The sequence below is a fragment of the Pipistrellus kuhlii genome, unplaced genomic scaffold (genome assembly GCF_014108245.1).
Source record: "Pipistrellus kuhlii isolate mPipKuh1 unplaced genomic scaffold, mPipKuh1.p scaffold_m20_p_5, whole genome shotgun sequence".
Lineage (NCBI taxonomy): Eukaryota > Metazoa > Chordata > Mammalia > Chiroptera > Vespertilionidae > Pipistrellus > Pipistrellus kuhlii.
The window spans coordinates 48,009,880-48,035,549 of NW_023425551.1; the positions used below are offsets into that span (position 1 = coordinate 48,009,880).

Here is a 25,670-nt window from a genome sequence, read left to right on the forward strand (position 1 = left end):
CTAATTTCCAGATAATAGGCCACGGCTGTGTAACTAATTTTATAATCTTCTACATGTATGAGCAGAGTCTTGGCACATGCTCTTCTAAAGTGACACCAAGCTGTCTGAAGCGTCAGGGCTGTCTCCTTGTAGACATCAAAGCTTTATCTTCATAAACTCAGTCACTTTTAAAAAAACGTTTACTGAATCTTAATTTTATCAATATATCAACCATTTTAGTTTGAATGTCATAATTTGGGACCAGCCTGCCCACAATAAAAATATTAATATATTGGGGAGATTTTTTATTTTCTATTTTTTCTTTCTAGAAACCATTAAGTTTTATATGACAGAGGTGATTATGCAGCCATCTGAGAGAAATTTTCCCATCATTCCAAGGTATAATAGCAAATTATATTTATTCTGTAATTTCAAATGTAGAAAAAGATAGGTACAATGGATTACTTGGGAATTCATTTTTATTTTTACTTCTCTTCATTTGGAAAGATTAGTTGGATGAAACCACACTCGTAAAAGACTTCAGGATTTATTTATGGTTTCTTACATGATGTTATAGACAAATGTGCTCATATAAATCTAATTCAGATTTGTAGTTCTTTCTTTGTGCGAGATACCCAAGGTTTTATAACCTAATCATCAGTAGGTTTTTTAATAATTATTTTTGGTTGTAATTTAATGTACTTAAAATTTGAGATACGATTCAGTTTCCTAATTTTTTTTAAATGGTACTTAGCCACTAAATCTATTAGCATTTCTTTTGTTTGAATTGTCTTAGTTTGCAAACAAAAGTTAACTATAATACAATATATATGTCTTTTAGTTCATTATTGATGTCTAATGATTTTGACAATCTAAATATAACCCTAAACTTTATTCTCCTATAAATGCTTTTCTTATGTACTTAAGATCTGGTACTTTAGGGGATCCAAATGGAAATATTGTAGACTAGAGGCCTGGTGCACGAAATCTGTGCACAGGGGTTGGGAGTGTCTCGACCCGGCCTGTGCCCTATTCAGTTTGGGACCCCTCAGGGAATGTCATCTTAAACTGGCAGTTGGACATCCCTCTCACAGTCCAGGACCACTGGCTCCTAACCACTCACCTGCGCCAGCCTGATCACCCCTAACTGCCTCTGCCTTGGCCCTGCCACCATGGCTTTGACCAGAAGGATGTCTGGTCTAATTAGCATATTACCCTTTTATTAGTATAGATCCATGGTCAGCAAACTGTGGCTCTTTGGCCCCTTGAGTGTGGCTCTTCCACAAAATACCATGGCCTGGGCGAGTCTATTTTGAAGAAGTGGCATTAGAAGAAGTTTAAGTTAAAAAAATTTGGCTCTCAAAAGAAATTTCAATCATTGTACTGTTGATATTTGGCTCTGTTGACTAACAAGTTTGCCGACCGCGGGTATAGATAACACTGCCTAATGCTTGAGAGGAAATGTCTTGCCTTTTTAAACTTAGTTATTCACTGTTTAATGTACAGCACAAGGGGAACATTGACTTATCTGACATACTTTGTTTTTGTTTTGTTAATTCTCACATGAGGATTTCCCATTGCTTTGGAGAGAAGACAGAGAAAGAGAGTGAAACATCGACGTGAGAGAGACACATCCACTGGCTGCCTCCCAAATGTACCCCAACTGGAGGTAGGGGTGAATCCATAACAGAAGTACGCATCCTTGACCGAGAATCAAACACTGGCCAGGGCTGACATACTATTTTTCATTCACTTAGGTTTGGGGTGGGAAATGTATTAAGGATAGGAGATTAGGATATAAGAAGACTAGAGCAAATACATTAAAATATATTAAAATCCACATTAGCACAGGTTGTGAGGGAAGGGATGGTGTGTAGAAGAATCTGGCATGCACATGTCTCTGTCATTTAGGTACCCGTGGGTATTTTGGGCTCATCTTGCCATTTAGAGTTATTATGAGAGGCACATTGTGAAAATTGGTTTCTGTTCAAACAGGGCTCAGTTTGTACAGAGCACTTTCGCCCAGTGCCTAGTGGAACTCTCCTCTGCTAGAAGCACGTTTAGATTCAGTGTTCAAGGTCATGACGGCAAACCGTACATCTTGGTAAGAAATTATTTCACTCAGCTTTTTGTCGCCCTAGTAAAACAGGGTCTCAGAATTTCTTTAGTTTTTGTCATTCTTTTTTCTTAATTCTCAGGTCTAGAAAACAGTTCATTAAAAAAAAAAAAAAGAATTTTTAATGTCTTAATTTTACTATCAGTTTAATTCACAAATAAAACTTCCTTAACTTCATAATAAATGATCAAATGCTTCTATGTGCTAGATCCTAGGGTTATAGAGAGAAATACAAGCTGATTCCTGCTCTGTAGAAGCTCATACCACAAAACAAAGTTTTCACTAAGTTTTTAATGGCTTTTCTTGGTCAGTATAACATAATTCTATTTTTTTTTATACTCTTATGAATTTTTTGTTTGTTTCGTGGTAAGAAAACTTAATATGAGATCTACCCGCTTCACAGATTTTTTTTTTTTAAAGTATGTTTTTAATTGATTTCAGAGAGAGAAAGAGAGAAGGAAAAAAAACATGGATAAGAGAGAAACATCTATCAGCTGCCTCCTGCATGTCCCCTATTGGGGACTGAGCCCACAGCCAGGGCATGTGCCCTGACTGGTACCGGTAATTCAGTTAGCCACTCCTGGTGCATGGGTTGGTGCTCAAACAACTGAGCTACACCAGCTCGGACACTTCACAGATTTTTAAGTGCTCACTACAGTATTGTTAACTATAAGCACAGTATTTACAGCAGGTCCTCGTTTCTCCAGCCCCTGGCAACTACCATTCTACTCTCTGCTTCTATGAGTTTGACTATTTTAGATTCCTCATATAAATGGGATCATGCATTTTTTTGTCCTTCTGCATCTGAATTGTTTCACTTAGCATAATGTCCTCAAGGTTCATCATCCATGTGATCTCATATTACAAGATTTCCTTCCATTATATATATCTTTATTCATTCATAGATGGACATTCAGATTGTTTCTACTTCTTGGTTTTGGTAAATAAAGCTGCAAGAAAGCTAGGGTCTCCTGTCTCTCAAGGTGTGGGACAAACTCTAGGAATGATGTCCCTGTGGGATCAGGCTGAGCCAGACTCCAGCTGAGTTCACATCTTTGCCTGGCTCCTTCTGTCGCCTTATCCTGTTCACCTTACTCCCTGTCTCCTGAGAGTATTCCCTGATTGAATCACATGCATCCGAATCCCACTCTTCCACCAGCAGTGTTTGGGAATATCCATCCAAAGCCTTCTTCTGAACTGGGGGTATCAATCTTCTGGTATTTGCCAATCGGATAAGTAAAAAAGGGGGGCATACAAATTTTGCATGTTCTTTATTGCTAGTTATATTTATCATTTATTTCTTCTGTTAATGCTGTTAATATTCTGTGCCTGCATTTCCACTGGGCTGGGTTTTTAGGAGTGCTTTATCTGTATTCAATACTTCTTTCTAGCTAGTTGTCTTTTTCTTCTTTTTTTCAAACTTTATCATGTTGATTACCCTACCAAGGTTATACTTTGAAAGGCTTACCTTCCTTAAAAATTATATAGATGGTTCTCTTATATTTTTTCTGATATTTTTATAGGTTTGTTTTGTGTTTGTTTTTTTGAGTGGTGATAAGAGATAGTGGTGGTGTGGTGATATCCTTATAATTGGACTTTTCTCTCCTTATCTTTAGCTATGGCTTTTAAACTCAGACAGTGTGGTGATTGAATCTTTGGCAAGTTCCAGAAGTGTCAAAAAGTTTCCCTTGTTGGAAGACATATTGAAGGCAGATTCCAGTTCTGCTCAGAATGCTGTCAAAGTCCTTTACCAGCCATGCATCAAAAATAGGAATGAAAAGTAAGTTGTGCTCTTGTTTTCTCATTTCACATTATGTTTTAGTTTCTGTTGCCATGTTGTTGCTAAGAAATTAATGAGTTAAATGGTACTGTACCACTTCCTAACTTGAAGTTTCTTGGAGTCGTACTCCTAAATGTTAGCCTTTCAAAGTAGATTGAATTATTATAGATGATTCATGCTAATGTGCAGAAAGCTTGTTTTTACTGAAAACAATTGGTCTTTTTCTTATAATCTCAGCTGTCTCAGCATATGGCTGCAGTACTAAATCAAACTCAACAACTATGAATATTTACTAGTACTGATAAGCAGTTTCCAGGCATTTGGGATACAATAGCAAATAAAACACAGTCCCTGCCTCCTTGGGTTGTCATTCTAAGAGGGCAAAGGCAGATTATAAACAAAGAAGATAAAAATATCCAAGATTAATGTGGCCCTTACTATGAATCCAACTCTCATCTAAGGGCTTATAGCTCATTTAAGTCTAATAGCACTCTGTGGGTAGATACTATTATCACCCCATCCTCCTATATAATAAAAGGCTAATATGCAAATTGACTGAACAGTGGAACAACAGGTCACTATGATGTGCACTGACCATCAGGGGACAGATGCTCAACACAGGAGCTGCCCCTGGTGGGCAATACCCTCCCACAGAGGGAGCACTGCTCAGCCAGAAGCCGGGCTCATGGCTGGCGAGTGCAGCAGTGGTGGCAGAAGCCTTTCCTGCCTTAGTGGCAGCGCTAAGGATGTCCAACTGACGGCTCCCGGACTGCAAGAGGGAGCAGGCTGGGCTGAGGGACTTCTCCCCCCACAACCCCTGCCAAGTGCAGGAATTTTGTGCACTGGGCCTCTAGGTTAGAGATGAGGATGCTAAGACACAGTTGTAAATATAACACCTAGTGAGTATAAAGCTAGGTGAGGTAGTTGGGGAGTGGTTAAAGGGAGTGGTAAGGTTTTCATTTTATATTGAAAAGGCAAGGACGGTTCCACGGATTAAGATGATATTTAACCTGTTAACCGGGGAGTTCCCTTTTTAATGACGCAACCTGTAACGGGCGCGTACTCTTTCACTAGGACGTGTCAGTACGTCACGCCCAGAGAACGTAATTTCATATTTTTTTTATTTATACTTAATGAAAATAAATGAAATATATATATATATATTTTCGTTTATTTATATATATAAAACACAAAGGAAAATACAAAATTACAAAAAAAAACTAGAAAAGAATACCGACAAAAAGAAATGGACACGTCTAATTAAAAATTATAAATTTTACAAACAATGATAAAGATTACAAAAAATAGCCGAAACCGGTTTGGCTCAGTGGAGAGAGTGTTGGTCTTCGGACCTAAGGGTCCCGGGATAATTCTGGTCAAGGGCATGTACCTTGGTTGCCGGCACATCCCCAGTGGGGGTTGTGCAAGAGGCAGCTGATCGATGTTTCTCTCTCATCTCATTGATATTTCTAACTCTCTATCCCTCTTCTTTCCTTCCTCTCTGTAAAAAATCAATAAAATATTTAAAAAATAAAAAAAGATTACAAAAAATATATACCGTCCCTCTCGGGGCGCAACATATAGTTCAAGGACGTATTCATACGTCCTACCCGTTCCCGATATTGTTTACGTTTGACGTATTTATAGGTCCCGCTCGGTTAACAGGTTAATTGGAAAACGTGAAGGAAGTTAGGGAGTGAGGCTATTGGAGGAAGAGCATTCCCAGCAGAGGAAACAAAGTCTTATTTGAACAGAATGGAAGTTATACTTGTCCTGTACTCTAAAATGGGTTCCATCAAATTTGTACCAGGAACAAAAAGGTCCCAGTCTTTTTCTGGGAAGTAAATAAGAAAATTTTAAAAATCATTGCTTGACTTTGAATTATGCAAGCAGTATAATTCATAAAATATTCATACAGTCGAGACAAATATGAAGTAAAATATGGAAGTTCACCATCATTTTTCTTTCCAGAAGTAAAAAGTATGTTATGTATTAGTCCTTTCCTTTTTTTTTTTTTATTATCTTGTATTTTAGCATAAGTTTAATGGTACATGTATATTTTTCATACCTAAAAAAACACTGTGTCTTGGAGATCTGTCTATGCTCGTCATTTTATGAAATGGATGTACTGTAAATATTTAACCATTTTCCGGTCGATAGATATTTGGGTTATTACTTTTTTTGCTGCTGTAGTTAGTACTGTCCTGTGTGTGTTGTATATTTGTTTTGTGATTATTTGTACTATTTTTGTAATAAGGATTTTTAGAAATATAATAGCTGAGTCAAAGGATATGACATTTAAAATTTTGATAGATAATATCAAATTGTTTTGCAAAAAGATATTATGGATTTATATTCCACCTGAAGTTTCTATAAATGCCCATTTTCCTGCACCCTCAACTCAAACTGTCGTTTAGATTTTTGTGCTTCTGATGCCAATCTAAATGAAATAGGTTCACTTGACTATCCTTGTGTTTTATTAATGCATGATCAGAGAAAAAGGCTTATGTGTGTTTGATGCTTTGGGGATTTTGTAGAGTGCGTGGGTGTGTATTCTAATACATAGTAAACTTTTAAGTTGTTCATTGATTATACTCTTTATTCACTAGTGTGGATGTATGTCTGTCTGTGCCTTTATGTATTTAGATTTATTTAGTAAGTTTATCAAAACCTTTTTAAATCATCTTTTTCATTTATTTGAAATGTGGATTTTTCAGAGGGGTGTGTTAAATCTCACTGTGCATACGAAAAAGTAGTTTTCTTCTGGTTTTGATATCAGTTTTTGCATGATAGGGGTGGGCAGAAGTAGATTTGCAGCCGTACTTTGAAGCTCTGGATATTAAGAAAAAGAAGTGGGAGCAGATTCAGTTATGGTGGTGAACCTTGTGTTCATTATTATGAAGAATCTTTGCACTGCCTTTCCTGAGGAGTGTTGCAAGGATCATTACACCTGTCCCATTATTTCATTCATTCCTAACAAATCTCTGTGACATCAGAAATATAATGACTATTATAGTTTGTGTTCTATTGTATTTGATTAGTGGACTCTCTATTTTTTTATCTCCGTATATCTTGGGATTGAGTTGATGTCCAGTTTGATTACTTTAGTTTGCCTGTTTTATATACTTTCGATGTGCTTTTCCTCTAGCTATTGTGTGACTTGGTCCCTCCACCCCCCAAGGTAGGAGGGAAATTTTGCCAAGTTGTGTCAGCATCCTGTGAGTTATTTACTTTTGTTTTCTGAGAACGATAGTTTCTTTCTTTTTGGGCATGACTGAGGAAGCCGTAGACTCCCTGGCATATTTTTGGTGCATGGGTTGGTGCATTAACTATTTTAGTCCAGTTGGCTAGAATTTTTTCTAGTGGAAGTGTGGATTGCCAGATGGCAGCCTAAAATAGGAGAATAGCAAATGTAACAAGGGTTTTACTTCCTTGAGCACACACACAAAAGTGGCAGTAATATTTTTAGAGTGTTCTTTCTTTCTAGCAATAGACACACATATCTCTTAACATTTTGAAATCTATTTTTTAATCTCTCCTCCCCTCACCCACAATTATCCTTCAACTCACATTCTTTAGTTGGCATGTCAGATTTAGATACTAAATACTAACTTTTTAGCTTTGGACTTGAAGTTAACTTTTGCAGTTTAATCTGCCAATTCATCAGTTTGCCTGTGTCCTCATTCTCTAGACTTTGCCTGTGTCCTCCATTCTCTAGACTATGAATTTTCCCCTAAGGAGACATTGGCAATGCCTTTAGACAGTTTGGGTTGTTAGAACTTGCGGGGAGAGGGCTACTGGCATCTAGTAGGTAGAGGCAGGGAAGCTCTTAAACATCATACAATGCATTGGAGACCCCCTACAACAAAGAATTATCCAGCCCCCAATGCTAATGACGCCCAGGTAGAGAAACCCTAATCTAGATTATCTCCTTAAATTCAGTTGTGTCTATCTTATCCCTATGGGTGGCATAGCCCAAATTTTTTTTGAAATTGTATTTAGGCCAGCAACTAAGAAACATTTAAATGTGGCCTGAGCCAAAATCTCTATAATTTTACATGTTAACTTCGTTAGAAAATATAATATGAATGTTAATTATTACATTTTTTTCTTTTTCTGTTTGGGAAACATGAAGAATAGATTTATTTTTATTAAATGATGAAGAATTCTATAGGTATCTAGTCCTTATATTTTTAAGAGAAAAGAATGAGGGGAATGTAATCATGAAGTGTAAATAAGTGTTGTTATTGTTTTAAGCTAAATTGAATTCTCTTCATTGTACAAGTTACACAAGTCCTAGTAGTGCTGTTTGTTCTTCCCACCTTTTTAAAGAGAGAACCAATTTAAGAATTCAGAGAATTTGAACTTAGAAGACCTATTCTATGTTCTTCTATTAATAGAATTTTCTTGCAAAATATATTGAGGTAGGAAATGTTAAAGATATGTTATATTCACCCCTACTTATAATAGAATTTAGAGATTATATTTTATAAACTAACTAGGTTTCTCTCTGTTGGCTACATAGAGGTAATTATTGCTTCTAAAATAGAAATGTTATTTTTCCCCTAAGATGGTCTAATGAAATAAAAACAAATATAAACCACATCCATATGCATTTCATATGTATAAAATAGTATTAGTGGTTGTTTTTATTTGTGAAGTTGTATTTTCTTATTCTTTTATTCCTTTATTTCAGCAGGAAAATTGAAATTCTATGTATTCATTGTGATAAAAACCACATAACATAAAATTTACCATCTTAACCATTTTTTTAAGTCTATTGTTCGATAATGTCAAGTATATTCACATTGTTGTAAAATATATCTCCAGAACTTTTCATCTTGCAAATTTGAAACTCTACACTCATTAAACACAACTTTTCTCTTCCCACTTTCCCCAATCGCTCTTATTTTTTGTTTTTATAAATTTGACTGTGTTAGTCTGCTAGGGCTGCCATAACAAAATACCACAGGCTGGGTGGCTTACACATTAACAGAGATTTATTTTCTCAGAGATCTAGAAGCTAGAAGTCAGGGTGTGTCAGAATTGGTCTCTACTAAGGCATCTCTTCCTGACAAATATCTTCTTGCTGTGACCTCACATGATCTCTCTTTGTTCATGGAGAGAAAGAGAGTGATCTCTTGTGTCTCTCTTCTGATAAGAAGATAAGCAGTCTTATCAAAATTCATTCTTAGGACCACATGTAACTTAAGTACTTTTTTAAGGATTCTATCTTCAAATACAGTCACATTGGGTTAGAGTACTACCTCTACTTATATTTAACATGAATTTTGGAGGGACATAATGCAATTTATAGCATTGACTATTTTAAAATATGTTTTTAGGGAGAGGAAGAGAGAGAGAGAAACATTGATGAGAGAAAACATCATTCAGCTGCCTCCTGCACCCCCCTACTGGGGATGGAGTCCAAAACCCTGGGCGTGTGCTCTGACCAAGAATTGAACTGGTGACTTCTTGGTACATGCTCTGATGCTCAACCAACTGAGCCACACTGGCTAGGCTAATATTGACTGTTTTAGATATTTCATATAAATGCAATCACATAGTATTTGTCTTTTTATGACTGGTTTATTTTGCTTAGCATATGTCCTTAAGGTTCATCCATGTTGTAGCATGTAATTACTTTACTTTTTAAAGATGAAACTATATATATAGATATAGATATATATGCCATTTTTTGTTTATTCATTCACTCCTCAATGGACATTTGGGTTGCTTCAACCTTTTGTGTCTTATGAATAGTGCTGTCATGAACTTGGGGTGTACAAATATATTTTTAAAACCTTGCTTTCAGTGCTTTTGATATATTCCCAGAAATGAGATTGCTGGGTTGTAATGGTAGTTCTATTTTTAATTATTTGAGGCATTATCATACTGTTTTCTATGGTAATTATATCATTTTATAATCCTACAAACAGTGCACAAGGATTCTAATTTTTTTTTCATATTCTCAACAGCACTTGTTATTTTCTGTGTTTTTTATAGTAGCTATTTTATTAAGTGTCAGGTGGTATTTCACTGCGATTTTAATTTGCATTTCTCTGAAAATTAGTAGTATTGAGCATCTTTTCATATATTTGTTGACCATTTGTATATCTTCTTTGGAGATATCTATTCAAGTTCTTTGCCCATTTTTAAATTGGGTTATTTGACTTTCTGTTGTTAAATTGTGGGAGTTCTTTATATATTCTGATATTAATCCTTTACTAAACATACTAGAGGCTTGGTGCATGAAATTTATGCACTGGGAGGGGATGTCCCTCAGCCCAGCCTGCACCTTCTCCAATCTGGGACCCCTTGGGGGATGTCCAAGTGCCGGTTTAGGGATTGGGGGGTCAGGTCTAAACCGGCAGTCCGACATCCCTCTCACAATCTGGGATCACTAGCTCCTAATCACTCTCCTGCCTGGCTGCCTGATTGTCCCTAACCACTCTGTCTGCCAGCCTGATAGCCCCGCACTGCTCCCCTGCGAGCTTGATCACCCCCTGTTGCCCTCCCCTGCAGGCCTGGTCCCTTCCCAACTGCCCTCCCCTGTTGGCCATTCTGGTAATGTGAAAGCAGCCATCTTGTGATGGCTATCTTATGACAACGTTGGGGCAGCCATCTTGTGACACAAGGGCATGAGGGTCAATTTGCATATTACCTCTTTATTATATAGGATGACCTGCAATTTTTTTTTCATTCCATAGGCTGCCTTTGCACCGTTTATTGTCTTTTGGCACACACAAATTTTTAAGTTTTATGTAGTTACAGTTGTCTGTTTTTACTTTTGTTGCCTGTGTTTTTGGTGTCATATCCAAGAAATAATTGCCACTCTGCTTAACTTTGATGCTCTGTATCTGATGGGGCAGAGACTATCATTGCCTGAAATACTTCAGAAATAAAATTAGGTGGTTTTGAGACTTAGTGCAATCTGTTTTTTTTGATTGGTTAAACACATAAACAAAATGTTAATTTATGCTAATTTTACCCAAGACTTGTTTTTTTGATAACTGCATAATCTGCTAAAACACTTGTTAATTTATTTGGATACTAGAGTCCTGGTGCAGGAATTCATGAACCAGTGAAGTGCCTCCTGGCCTGCAGGATCAGGCCAAAACCAGCTCTCCCACATCCCTCGAGGGGTCCTGGATTGCGAGAGGGTGCAGGTCAGGCCGAGGGACCCCACGGGTGCATGACCAGGGCTGCTGATGTGGGAGGTTGGCCAGTTGGAGAGAGACTGTGGGAGAGCTCTGGGGTATGTCTGGCCTATTTACTGTAGGTCAGTCCTGATTGGCCAGATCCCAGCAGCAAGTTAACCTATCAGTTGTAGTGTATTCCCCCTGGTGGTCAGTGCATATCATAACAACTGGTCAACCTGTTGACTGTCTGCCCCCTGGTGATCAGTGCATGTCATAACAAGCCATTGAGCAACCTTAGCATATCATTAGCATATTGTGTTTTAATTGGTTGAACAGTTGACTAGTCAACCAGACACTTAGCATGTCAAACTTTTATTATCTAGGATGTGCAAACATGTTGCTAGAATGAATGAATGAATGGGTGTCACCAACCTCTAAAGAATGCTTTCGATGCCTTTGATGATTTTTAAAATCATCTCCTTTGAGTGTCTCCTACCTCCTCACATAGGAATCACAAAGAGGCATTGCCAGTGCACTCTAATTAGGGACATTGTCTTTGCAGAGCACAATAAACTTAAATTTCAGTATGAATGTCCAAATGTTACATAAATAAGGAACTGAGGATCAATAAGAAAAGTAAGCAGAGTTAGTTTGTTAGTTGGTGATAGAGACAGAATTAGAGCTAGGTTGTTGTGATTCCAAATTCAGTGTTTCTTTTATTGTATCATATAGTGCCTCACAATAAAATTTTAGGATATCTGAAAATGTCTCTATAAATGTATATTTTTCCTCAAGAGCAATATCTCTAGCATCTAGAATGTCAGCATTTTGATTAGTCTCCAAAATATACTGCTTAGATATACTGTATTCAGTGAATATTTATGCATCTTAATATTTAACAGCAGCAGAAACTTCTAATTCATAGTGTGTTCATATCCAATCTGATCAGAATTTTTTTTTTTAATAGATCAGAATTTAAGGATACAAATATGACTTTTTTCCAGAAGTCCATTGCTTTAGATTTTTAGGATAGGAACCCACTGAAAGGAAATTAATCTAAAAATACAGGAAAGTAATCAGGTACCTCTGGGAAAAATATAAATAATGCTTCCTTGGAAAGCACTTTTCACACATTTGTCTTCTAGTACCACATTATCACCAAGACACATTCATCTAGAGACCAATTCTCATTATTAAGCAAATTGAGTACACACTGCTTTGGTTAATAATTGGTGTAAAAAAAAAATCCTCTAAGTGGAGTGTGTTAGTGCAGTAGCCTAAATTCAGTGTGTTTTATTTGGAATTTCTATACTATCCATTAATTAATTTGTAACCATTAAAGAAGATACAGGAAGAAAGTCTATAACATATAATAAAAGTGAGCATTTTTCTGTAGTCAAAGCAGATGTTCTGTGATTACTTATTGGGAGTTGGGGGAAGGGATCTGGTTTCATTCTGAGGAAAGAATGTGAGACAAGTATAGTCATGACCAGTGAGGGCAAGAAGGGGAGAAGACAGGGATTGGATGAAAGAAGGAAGGGGGATCTGTATATGAAGTTGTTTCTTCAATTTTCTGTGTTTACAAGTCAGACCTGAATTAGTTGTCTTAGCCTTTCACATCCTCTTTTTCATTAACTCCTACTATATTTGGTATTCTATGTGATTCCAAAGCAGGAGAATAAAGATTTCTTTATTCTAAAGAACTTAGAGTAAAGTTAAGACAACATGGTAAATACACAAAAATGTATTCTTTCAACAGAGCAAAAATTACATACATGCTAAGGAACAGATTTACATGGAAAACAGTATGCTTTAACTGAATTGAAGAAAAAAACAAACAAACGTAAGACGTGCTCTTTTCCATCCACACCCCAATAAAAGCTGAAAAGGGCTGGGCAAGGAAATTGTGCATGTTTTCAGATAGTGGATTCCAAGGAGCTCCATCCAATAGGCTTCTGCTGATGGAGTGGTTGGAGCAGAAGGGGGTGGGGGCAGTCTTTTACCTATGGAGATGCTGCATTCATCTGTGTAGCATATTAGGTTCTCCTCAAAAGCTTTTGGTTGGAGAATGGGTTCCAAAGCTGATTTTTAAGAACCACCATTCTCCCTGCAAAGCATTTCACAAGGCTGTGCTAGAATTCACGGGGTCATAGCAAAGTTACTACTTACCAAAGTCAAGAGTCTGACCACATTGCCATAGTATAATACTAAATGTTTGAATGGCTTTCCTTTCATGGAGCTGAAATCTGCCTCCCAGAAACTCTCATTCAGAGCTACCAAAACTAAGCTGCCAATCCTTGAACAGGAGAGCTCTTCAAATATTCAAATAATCTGACACTCCTAGGTTTTCTCTTTTCAAAGCTAAAGATCCTTAAATGGATCCCTTTCCTTGTACAGTCTCTTTTTATACTTGGTTCCTTTTCCTCTTACTATCTTGATTACCCATAAGATGTTGCGCCAACAACCTGTCAGCTTTGCCTAGATAGGGCGAATTGGAGAGAGGCTAAAATTAGGTATTCCTCCTACAAGGCTGGAATTTTCCTCCTACCCGTATTTTCCGGCGTATAAGACGACCGGGCGTATAAGACGACCCCCTAGTTTTACAGTTAAAACATAGGTTTAGGCCTATATTCACTGTATAAGACTACCCCCCACTTCCGAGGCAACACCAGTTCTTTTTTTAATAGACCGCCTCTCTGACTCTGGCCAATCTGAGCAGGCTTTTTTTTCGTTTCAAAGGTCGTCTTATACGCTGGAAAATACGGGTAAGATAATTTTGATGATGTAATGGGATGAAGGTGTTTTAGTGGTACTACACAAGAGAGAATGGATTTCAAGAATCCATTGAATTTGCACATTAAACAAAAGTTTTCAACCTGAGGTATTGAAGGTATTCCTTTATTCTTTTCAATAAACACTTGTTAAATTCGCAATACTGTGCTAGGTGCTGGGAACACAATGATGAGCAAAAGAGATTGAATGCCTTGCATTATAGGCCTTATTAGAGTCTGATGGAAAGGGTAAAAAATGTAAAATTGCAAAGTGGTCAGTGCTAGGTGCTATGAGAGCAAATCATAGGGAGAGGCCAGCCGGGTCAGGATAGGATTCCAGGAAGAACCAATGCTTAACTGATGTCTGAGGGATGAGAATGAATTATCTGTGTGAAGAGCCCCTTGGCAGGAGAGAAAGCAATAAAAGGGACCTGAGATGGGAGAGAACACAGAGAGTAAAAAGGATGGAAAGAACACCAAGGTAATCCATTGGAGAGAGAGAGAAACAGGAATAGGTTAGGGAGGAGCCAGGCCAACTCAGGATCCTAAAGGACATTTTCAAAAGTTCTGTCTTTGTGTTTATCTTAAGAGCAATGAGGACCTACTACATGTTTTATTTAGAGAGAAGGATGAGATGGTTTAACTTATGCTTCAGAGAGATTACTCAGCCATTTAGAAAACAGATGGATATAGTAGATCAGATAGGAAGCTATTGCAGAAGCCCAAGAGAAATTATTATAGTGGGTGATGGTAGCTGAGATATATTTGAGAGGTACTTAGCAACATTGCACAGTTTGGTAATGGTTGTATTTTTGGAATGGACCACTATTTACTGGAATAAATAGTATTTAGGAAGATCGAGTTTTGAGAGATCATGAGTTTCACTTTTATACATGTTGAGTTTGATGTACTTCTGAGTCATTCTAGAGTAACAAACGGAAAGTTAATATATAGTCTTGGAATTCAGATGAGAGATTTGGACTGGATTTGTGAATTTGTGAGTCATCTGGTCATATTGGTCATAATTAAAGCCAAGGACGGTGAGATGTACTATGGTAGTTAAGTTTTTTGAATAAAAGGTCTCTGAGCTCTTCCTTTCCTTGCAGGTGATATTTTTGGTTTTAGTGCATCTATGTAAGCTTGATACGAGCCCCCTTGTCTTTAAAACCTTTACAGATAATTATTGTGGTTTTAGTAATCTAATAACAACTATTACTGAACTTTGATTATGCATCAGATATGTTAAATTTTTAAAAATATATATATCACTTAATGCTCATAATGGGGAGGTGAATGTTCATGACATCTCTGTGGGACAATGCTCTGGTTATCGTTCTTGACAGAAACTAAAGTCACCTGATGAGGCACTGCTGAGATGTCACAGACTTAGGATTCAAAAACATGTCTGCCTTGCAAACCTTGCTTATGTCTGCCACATTTGTTTCTTGTGTCAGTATTTGCAGAGTATCACCTAAAACAACTGCCTGTGAAGCAAAAATAAGGGTGAAAAAACATGGAAGTGATTTATTTACTAAGCACTACTGTTGGACTCTTCAGATTCATACCATTTAGCCTTCGTACAAGCTCCCAAGTAGGAATAACTAAACCACCCTTCTATTCACCTAATGAAGGCTGAAGTTGGCAACTGCTTCTAAACCTAACTTAAGTATCTACTCTTTGTTCCCTCCTGCTGATTGCAAACCCCAGTCTTAATTGACTGCCCTCAAGCCTATCTTAGTTTATTTCCATGTCAACCATATACCCATGAATAGCTTCAAACCATCTTAACCCTTTTGGGGCTGACCTCTTCCCCTCTCTTTTCCACATTTAACTTACATGCTGGGATCCTTTCCAAATACTTAGTTTTTTTTAGTATTCTCCACATTGCATTCTCATTTGGGGATCCTACTTGATTTACTTTCCTAGGCTTCTTTGGACCTAATTCTACTTGTACACTCACTCCATCCTTTTCCCAGAAGGTAACTGACTTAGTGCCCCGACCTGCGGGGCACAGCAACGTGGGGAGAGAGAGGACATGTGGAGGATGAAAAGAAGGGACAGGGGCACGGAGAAATGGAGGCAAAGTTCTGATCAAGCCTCAAACTTTATTTTTGGAATGGCAGTATATATACAGCAGGAACAAAGCGGGGCAGGGTTGCCTACGCAGCAGTGGGGTCTTTGACAGTGTATAATTGGTTAAGGCACTGAGTGACAAGATGGTAAGGTATCTGGCAACACAGGATTGGCTAACTGCCAGGGCAGTGTAACATTCCAAGGTGTAACATTCCAAGGCTGGGCTAGCTATGGGGGAGGATCAGGAAGGGGACTTTGCAGAGATCCTCCAGAGCAAGACGTGCTAAGCGGCAGGTTAATCTTTAGCTTCTGGCCAAACCCGCAGGGCACCGCATAACTTCTTCTAGAAGGAACTTAATTCTAAGATGGAGTTGTATTTTCTTAAGACGGAGTTGCTTGTCTCAACTCTGATGGCTCCCAACAACTTAGTCATTGTAAAACCTCCAGGTCCACTTAGGCTCACCAATCACTTTTGACCTCTTTGATAAAACCATTTGATCTATGTTTAAAAACAACTGCAACAAAAATAGAACTTTAGGTTAGGAGATTGTTTAGAAATGCCTTGTTCTTAGCAGAAATTCTTACATAAATAGTTCTTAAGATGCTAATAGATTTAAATTAAGGTTTACATATAACTCAGCAAAGAATTCCAGAAAAAAAGACAGAGCCTAGAACTGTGGTTGGCAAACTGCGGCTCACGAGCCACATGCGGCTCTTTGGCCCCTTGAGTGTGGCTCTTCCACAAAATATCACGGCCTGGGCGAGTCTATTTAGAAGAAGTGGCCTTAGAAGAAGTTTAAGTTTAAAAAATTTGGCTCTCAAAAGAAATTTCAATCGTTGTACTGTTGATATTTGGCTCTGTTGACTAATGAGTTTGCCGACCACTGGCCTAGAGCAAAAAGTAAGCATGCAGTCTTTTCACTGAGATGCTTGGTCTTGGACTTTGTTATGCGGTTGTAGAAATGTATGTCTTAAATTTAATAGTCTTTCCTGGCATGGGACTTCCGCACACTGAATTAAGATAATCACAGGAATAAGTCCCCCACCTGTAGCAGGGGGTGATTATTAGGGTATTTAATATTGAGAGGACCTGAAACATTTGAGAGCACTTACGAGTTGTAGAAGGACATTTGACATGCTATACTGGGAAGAGTATGGGATTGGAGTCAGACATGCAATCTAGTCCCAGATTTTCCACTGACATTGACTAACTACATTGCCAAGCTAAGGGACAGACTCCTCTCTGGCCCTTAATTTCCTCATGTTTGAGGTGCTTAACATTCTGTAATTCTGCAATTTTGGAACACTTATAAGCATTTTAAAGAGGTGATCTTAAGTTCTTTATTGTGTTTAGTTTGTCTTATAAACTGAATGCTTAGTTTTCTTTTCCTAGGAGTATTTAATAAATGCATTGCTTAGCCTCAAATTCATTTCCACAAGACATTCACTTAGGCTTCCTGTGTGTAAAGTCTGCTTAGAGATATAGAAGATAAAAATATAAGTAAGACATAATTTTTACTTCTAGAGTCTCAATGTTTAATTATGAAAACTGATAAATTGCATAAAAACTCTAAAAGGTAAATGCTGTGTCATATGATAGATAATTCTACATGATATGTCCTATGATAGATAATCAAGGGGCTTTTGATTAATTCCAATTAAGGAGAATTTCATAGGGTAGCATTTGGTCTAAGAATTATGTAAATACTAGAGGCCCAGTGCATGAAACTCATGCATGGGGGGTGTCCTTCAGCTCAGCCTGTACACTCTCCAATCTGGGATCCCAGAGGTATGTCTGACTGCCCTCCCGAAATCCAGGACTGCTGGCTCCCAACTGCTCGCCTGCCTGATTGCCTCTAACCGTTTCCCCTGCCAGCCTGATTACCCCCTAACCACGTTCCTGCCAGCCTGATTGACGCCTAACTGCTCCACAGCCAGCCTAATTACCCCTAACTGCCCTCCCCCACTGGCCCAGTCAGCCCTAACTGCCCTCCCTTATCAGCCTGGTTGCCCCTAACTGCCCTTCCCTGCAGGCCTGGTCGCCCCCAAATGCCCCCTTTTCTGCCAGCCTAGTCACCTCTAACTGCCTTCCTCTGTAGGCTTGTTTGCCCCCAACTGCCCTTCCTTACAGGCCTGGTCCTCCCCAACTGCCCTACCCTGAAGGCCTGATCTCCCCAGCTGCCCTTCCCTGAAGGTCCAGTCCCCTCCAAATGGTCTGGTCACCTCCCAACTGCCCTCACCTGCAGACTGGGCCCTCTTCAACTGTCCTCCCTTGCAGGCCTGGTCCCTCCCAACTGTCCTTCTCTGTTGGTCTGATTGCCCACAACTGCCCTCCCTTGATTGCCATCTTGTGGTGGCCAACTTGTGTCTACATGTGGGCAGCCAACTTGTGTTATGGAGTGATGGTCAATTTGCATATTACCTCTTTATTATATAAGATAATGGGAGCAGGAGGCTGAAGAGGAATCAGCCTGAGCAAAAGTTAGAAATTGCAGGATGTATTTCCTAAAATATATTTCAAAAGATATTAATAGGGTTTTCTTTTTTATGGAAATTAATACAAATTAGATTGTTACTGTGCAATTTAGTTTTTTACTATTGTTACCATTTTTATATTAAACAAATTTAGGAAGCATTGGGCTCAGGGAAACTGTGTATAGGTATTTTACTGCTATACTGCTCAGCATCTTAATATCTAAAGGTCACCTGAATTGCTAAGAAGAACATGTAGTGCTTAGCACTTTATGAATCTTATATGATCACAGAACCTCTTTTCATGGGAACACTAGGTCCAAAGATATAACTTTGAGAAATTGCATCAGAAAATCATATATATCAGTGAGTGGAGTGAATAGAGCAAGAGACATCTTCTGATATTTATTGAACCAAAGTTGGAAAATAATAGTTTAAAAAAGAAAGAGATTGGAATATGTAGTATATATACACACACAGAAGCCATTTTCTATGTTAGCCGGTAGGTGTCAGTGTATGCCAAAGATAGCTTGGTTACATCCATCTAGGAATAGGTTAAAGGAGGGTCATCAAATGTTGATAATTGTTGAGAGTGCAGTACATTGAAGGAAGGGAATTCATAAGAGAATTTATATTTACTTACAATTGTAAGATTAATATCTTTTAAACCACTTAATAAATTGTGTTTTGCTAACACACACACACACACACAATAACCCTGCCCATTTGCATATAAAAAATACCCAAAAGGCAAGGTTAGTTCTTAGTAAAGTCCTCAGAGACAGGTGAACTACAGATCTATTTTTTTTACCTTGGAGACATGACCTATAAATGTTGGAGGACTTACTTGACATTTTGGAATACTTATATTCCATCTGAGCATGTTTGCTCTGAAATCTATTGGAACAAAAGAAAATTTATTTTTTTTAAATTTAGCTCACAACTGCTTTTATAATGAAGATCTTAATTTTTTTTATTGATGCACTTGAGTCTTTTGCAGGGGACAAATTAATGCTAATGTGACATGACATGCACCTCTAACTCTCTCTAAGACCATACTGATTAAGCCTAGCAGCTCTCCTTCCTGAAGCTGTGTGCTTGGTGGGTTTATAGGTAATCAGAGATTTGGTGAAAACCTTGAGGAAAAATTCCAAAAGTTGGGGATTCAGGAAATGCTAAGGGGAAGAAAGTTTTTTTCTACCAGTTTGTAAGGTTAATCTTAATTGATTGCTATGTTTTCATTCTTTTTAGTTTTTTATTTTTATTTTCAAAATTATAAATATTTCTTTTTAAAAAATCTATATTATTGATTTTGTACAGAGAGGAAGGGAGAGAGATAGAGAGTTAGAAAAATCGATGAGAGAGAGTCATCGATCAGCTGCCTCTTGCACACCCCCTACTGGGGATATGCCCGCAACCAAGGTACATGCCCTTGACCGGAATTGAACCTGGGACCCTTCAGTCTCCAAGCCGACGCTCTATCCATTGAGCCAAACCCGTCTCGGCAAAATTATAAATATTTCTTATCCACACAATTTTTCTTTTTATCGTCTTACAGAACATATTCCTTCATCAAAATTTTTTGGGGAAATGTACTTGTAAGCTATGGGAGCATAGCTCAGGAATCATCATCCATTCTTCATGTGTACAAGTTAAATAACTAAATATTCTATTTAGGTCCTTCTAAAAATGGCCTGCTACCAAATTCACAGGATTATTATGATAAACTGCCTGATCCCTGCCTAATTCCTTGTATTAATGAGTCAGTGCAGGTATTTATTAAATATGGTGCTATGAACAATTAGGTATCCCAGGAAGATTAAATAAGTGTTATCCCCCCCTTCTTGGTATCCTTGGGTTTTTGAAGATATATAATCATTTTAAAGTATGTCAATAAATTCTTTATTCCTCCCTTTATTCCTCCCTTTAAAACGTAGAGTTTAATTCCTCTCTTGCGTGGTGTGATCTGGACTTAATAAGTAGAACAAAGTGGATGTGACAGGGTGTGAATTCTGAGAGCAGGCCAAAAAGGCAGTGTGGATTCCTCCTGCTCTGGGAGAAGGGGAGGATTTAGCTGTCAGAATGACAGTGGGGCCCCAGTCTCAATGTCTGTAGGCATTGAGATGACTGTAGACCCTACTCTCATCTTGACTGCAATCTCAGGAGAAAGGCTGAACCAGAGCCAATCGAGATAAATTGTTTCCAGAGTTCTGTCCCAAAGAACAGAAATGTTTGTTACTTTAAGCTGCCAGGTTTGGGGGTACTTGTTATGCAGCAGTAGATAACTCAAGAGATAAAAGATACAAACCTGGAGTCCTTAGACGTATTGTCCTCACTCCTAGCAAATTTCAGGCTGTATCTGAATCCATGAAATTGGGTTAAAAATTATGTCATATGTATGTGTGTTTTTTCTTGGCAAGTACTTAAAGCTTTCATCAGTTTCTAAAAGGAGCCCCTAATCTCTGTAAGACTACAAATCTGTGTTTTATTCAGAGGGAATAGAGCAGTGGGCCTCAAAAGTAGATAGAAAGATTTCATTGTGGAGGATATCTTATGTATAAGCAATTAATGTGTACTTCCTGATGAAGACTGGGATTGAATCAAGCCTTAAAACGTGAAAATATCGATAACTTACATAGCCATATGGGACAGTTTTCTTTCAAAATGCACTTGGTCGTAAATAAAATTTTCCTAGAAACATAGTCATGCCCATTTGTATACATGTTATCATCTATGAATGCTTTTGCCATACAACAGCAGTGTTGAGTAGCTGTGACAGGTGTCCCACATGTCTCAAATATTTACTATCTGGCCCTTTATTTATTAAGAGGTTTTCTTACCTTACTTTTTTATACTGAGATGAGATTAGCATTCTTTTGGCATAAAAGCATAGCTGAAATACATCTTTCTAAATGATAAGTGAATGTACTACAAGTCATGTAGCAGACTGTCCTACAGGTAAGTAATACATTAACATTTACTCCCTAAGCCCTGTAGGAATAATTGCTCTCCTGGTCTAAGGAAGAAGCTGCTACCTGGACAGCCTCCTGGAGTAGTGAGATTGATAGAGCTGAGGGCAGAGGTTAATGATGCTGGATCAGAGGTGAACACCCCAGGGACCATGTACTACTGGCGACAGCGGCTCCTCAGCCATAAGGGCATAGTAGGAGAGGCCTGCTGTAATTTATTACTACAACGGAGCTCTTGCTTTCTCTGTATTTGCCTCGAAGACTTGACATTTTTTCTTTTACCCAAAATGATCTATAAATGATGCGTATGTCATTTTGAAATTAGGTGCTTGAGGGCTGGATTCTAGTCTATTTTCTTGCTAATTCCATTTTGTAGAGTGTTGTAAACTCTCTTGTCACTAACAGTTACTGATGAATCTTCCAGGTATGGTGACAGTCACTTTAGTATTGGGCTTAGTTCTGGGACTTCAGGTATGATTTTATTTACTGCATTTAATCTCCTGATAACACCTGGTTTTGCTTTATGTTTATCCTTTAATATCTAAGACGTTTCTCAAGCTTTAATAATATCTAGTTTAGGAAAAGTCTAGAAAGGAAATGGCATGTAGTTGATCAGTCAGTGTTTCTCTGATTTCTGCTGACTGTAACTACCCAGGTGTTCTACCACAAGCCTGATATCTGATATGCGTTCATACAGACCTTATGTGAACACTGGTGAATGTCCTCAGCAGGGAAAGGCAAGTACCTATGTGTGCATTTCTGTTCAAAGCTCAGAACGCTCAGGTCCCTATTGCATCTGCACACTCCAGCTCCACCTCCAATTACTGAATCAACTGACATCAGTAACAATAAGGCTTGTGATTGGAGGAAGCCTGTTTGACAAGGTCTGGGCAGCTAGACACCCACGCAGCTCCCTCCTCAGCTGACTTCCGTGTGTAAGATGCCCCTCGATTTTCAGTCTAATGATTTTATGAAAAAACTAGAGGCTTGATGCACAAAATTCATGCAAGAGTAGGCCTTCCTTCCCCGCCCTGAGGCACCGGCTTCCCTCTGGCCGCTGGCAGGCACCTGGAACCTGGGCTTCCTCGAAGCCCCGGCTTCACCCTGAAGGTTGTCTGGAAGGACATCTGGTCTAATTAACATATTACGCTTTTATTATTATAGTCTGCTTCTTTGTATGTTCTGCCTGTTTGTTTATCAATTCACCCTTCTAAGAAATAATCATCAAATGAAATCCTGGTTGTAATGTGGTGTTCTTGCAATACCAATTGAAAACAAACTCTCCACTCTTCAACTATATCTAGAATATAAATAAACTACTACTTTATTACCCTTGGAAAATGAGAATAAAGTAATTATTTTAAATACTCTATAATTCCTTAGAAAACTATTAATAACCTTATCAAGATATTAAAGGAAAAATACTTGGATTATAAATGGACATGTTCTAAAAGTTTTATTTCTAATACAAGTTCTTAGAACTAGAAGACTGTTTTTCATAGACTTCTGTTAAAAGTTTCAATAGGTTTTCATGCCAATCCACAAAAATCTATTAATTCATAGCATAATGTTTGTGATCTACAAACCTGACAGAATACTAAGGGTTCCGTGTAGGCAAAAAGCAAATATTTTTTCTAGAAAAATACTTTCTTAATTGAATTTACAACTCCAAAAAAAAAAAGAGTGACTGTCCTTCATCTTTATAAAATTTAGTCTCATCATACTCCTGGATCATTCCGTTGTCACATGCTACACATTTGGAAAACAAAGAACATTAACATTCATATCACCTGTGATTTGGACTTCTCTCACTTATAAATTAAATACTTAAAAGAGCAGAGTTTATCTACATATGAATGATCTCAGTAATTAAAACCTGCCTTTCATGGTTTTTTACATATTATCTACCATCTTTGTTGGGTTATTTTGCATACTCACTCCTGATTGGCTGGTAGGTGTAGCAAAGGTACAGTCAATTTGTATGTTACTCTTTTATTAGTGAAGATACTGCCAAATGAGGAGTAAAAATATGATGAAAAATGCTACTGTCTTGCCAAAACCAGTTTGGCTCAGTGGATAGAGCACTGGCCTGCATACTGAAAGGTCCCAGATTCGATTCCGGTCAAAGGCATGTACCTTGGTTGTGGGCACACCCCCAATAAGGTGTGTGCAAAAGGCAGCTGATGGATGTTTCTCTCTCATCAATGTTTCTAACTCTCTATCCCTCTCTCTTCCTCTTTCTAAAAAAATCAATAATATATATATATATATATATATATATATATATATATATATATATTTTTTTTTTTTTTTTAAGTGCTACTGTCTCAAATATGATATGTGCTCTGGTAGGATCCTTACTTGTGAGCTCCAGCCAGCCCTGGGCAAGCTGCAGTGTTCCCTGAACACCCCGACTAAAGATACAGTGTGACTGGCCCTGTTAGGTTTTTAGGGTTCACCTGTGAGTTCCCAAGGAACATTCACAATCCAGGCAGTGTCAGGTGACCTTGGCTGCAAGAGTTCCAAATCAGAAAAAAGTGAAAACCTTTTCAGGACACTTTTTATAAAATAAGAATGAAAATAGCTTTAAAGAGCTCTCTTGTAGGTGCTGGGGTAAAATGTATGAATTCTGAAAACTTAAATTGCTTCTTGGACATACAAAAATAAGTGGAAAATTGGCTATTGCTTTTAGCCAGTAACAGGTTAAAGCCTGGATGTATTTGAGGAAAAACAACACTGATCTAATTTTTATTTCCACATTAGGCTGCCAAGTTAGAGTTATCCACAGGTTACAGTTGCTCATGTCTGATCTCAGATGAGTCAGAGATGTAGACACAGCCCAGACAGGAACTCAAGTAGGGTGGTGATAAGTGTGGTAATGGATACAAGTCTGGTGTTTAGCAAGTAGTTAATTCTTATAAGGGAAGCAGGCCTTCCAGGCTCAGTAAACTGTGACCAAACACAGGTGTGTAGCCTAGTGCAGGCCAGAGAATGGAAAGCAACTGGTTTGTGAGGGGCCTAAGGAAGGTGCCAGGAGAACGAGCTCGGAACCACTGCACTGGTACTACATAGGACTTTTACCAAAGGTGGCAAGGTTTTTTATTTCCATTCCAGAAAAATGTCAAGAATGTTACATAATTACTAAAAGGAGAAAGAATAACAGAGCCAGTCAGTATAAAATATTATAGTTTTTTAAACACTGAAAAGACACAAAAAATATACGCTGGCTGAAACAGACCAATTTTCAGGAAAGCAGACTGTCCTCTTCCGGTCGCATTTGAGAGGAGTTGACTCCGCACCCCACATCAGATATGCAGCAGCATGATGAGTAACCTAATGCAGACAGCTAAGTGATCTGCCAGGACCTGTCATGCAAAGTGTTCAACTCTGTTATGTTCTCAACCACTGCTGCTCCCTGCAGTTTCAGAATTTATCACTGACTTGATTAAAAGTAACTGTTGAGAGAGAAGTTTATAGGAAGGTAAATACACACACACACACACACACTTCTCTTTGAAAATCAGGACAATGGTAAGAGACACTTTGGTGGGGGCAAAGGCAGGAAATACTCAAGTACTGTAAATAGAAGAGTGATAGCATAAGACTTATGCTACTCTCATTACACTTTCTCGTAACGATTTCCTGATTCTCCCCTTTTCTTTAAGCACCAGATGGGAAGTCAGGAAACCAGGATCAGACCTGTATAATTTCCTAAACATCCACCTCATCTCAGACAAGTCTCTGCTTTTCTAGCCCTCAGTTTGGGTCTCTCAAATGAAAGGGCTTTTAAATAGAGCTGCTTCACAGGCCACTCTGCAGACCAGGAGGGCCTGCTGCCACCCCTACCCTTCTCACGCCAGCTTTGCTTTTCTTTGGGTTATGAATGGGGGCTGTTAACAAGGATTCGGTCACTTTTTAAAAGTCTGAACATCACTGAACTGGATGATCCAAAGGGCATATCCAGCTCAGAAACAATGGCCACGTGTGTGGAATGGGGATGACAATAGGTCCAATTTACACGTTATCTGAGGGTTGACCAAGATGCACATGCAGCTCAGAGCATAGAACACAGGAAGCATTCGGTGTGTTAGCTATTGTTCTGCCCAACCCCAGATTGGTCCCTCACAAGTAAGACTGCATTTCTTGGCTCTTTGAGTATAAAATGACCTGGGGGGGGAAAAAAATGCCCAAGCCATCTGTTTTATACCCCAAATCCTGTAAAATGTCTTGGACATTTAATCTGTGAATTTATAGCATAGCAATTTTATTTCTATTTTTTGTACACTGTTTTTCCTCCCACAACTGGAAGTTTTCTTCTTCTCCATTACATTTTTGAAATAAGTCTGACCAGATGCAATGATGACATTG

The 25,670-nt window shown here is 38.2% G+C and overlaps 1 protein-coding gene across 3 annotated transcripts in view; it reads left to right on the forward strand.

The window, feature by feature from the left end:
- The window catches only part of UBE3D (ubiquitin protein ligase E3D), a 119,647-nt gene that overhangs the window by 36,758 nt on the left and 57,219 nt on the right, over positions 1–25,670 (forward strand). For all 3 annotated transcript variants that reach the window (XM_036414844.2, XM_036414842.1, XM_036414843.1), the window contains 3 exons: positions 309–378; positions 1,975–2,083; positions 3,712–3,875. In XM_036414844.2, coding sequence (XP_036270737.1) covers positions 309–378; positions 1,975–2,083; positions 3,712–3,875 — 343 coding nt within the window. The remainder of the gene's footprint in view (positions 1–308; positions 379–1,974; positions 2,084–3,711; positions 3,876–25,670) is intronic.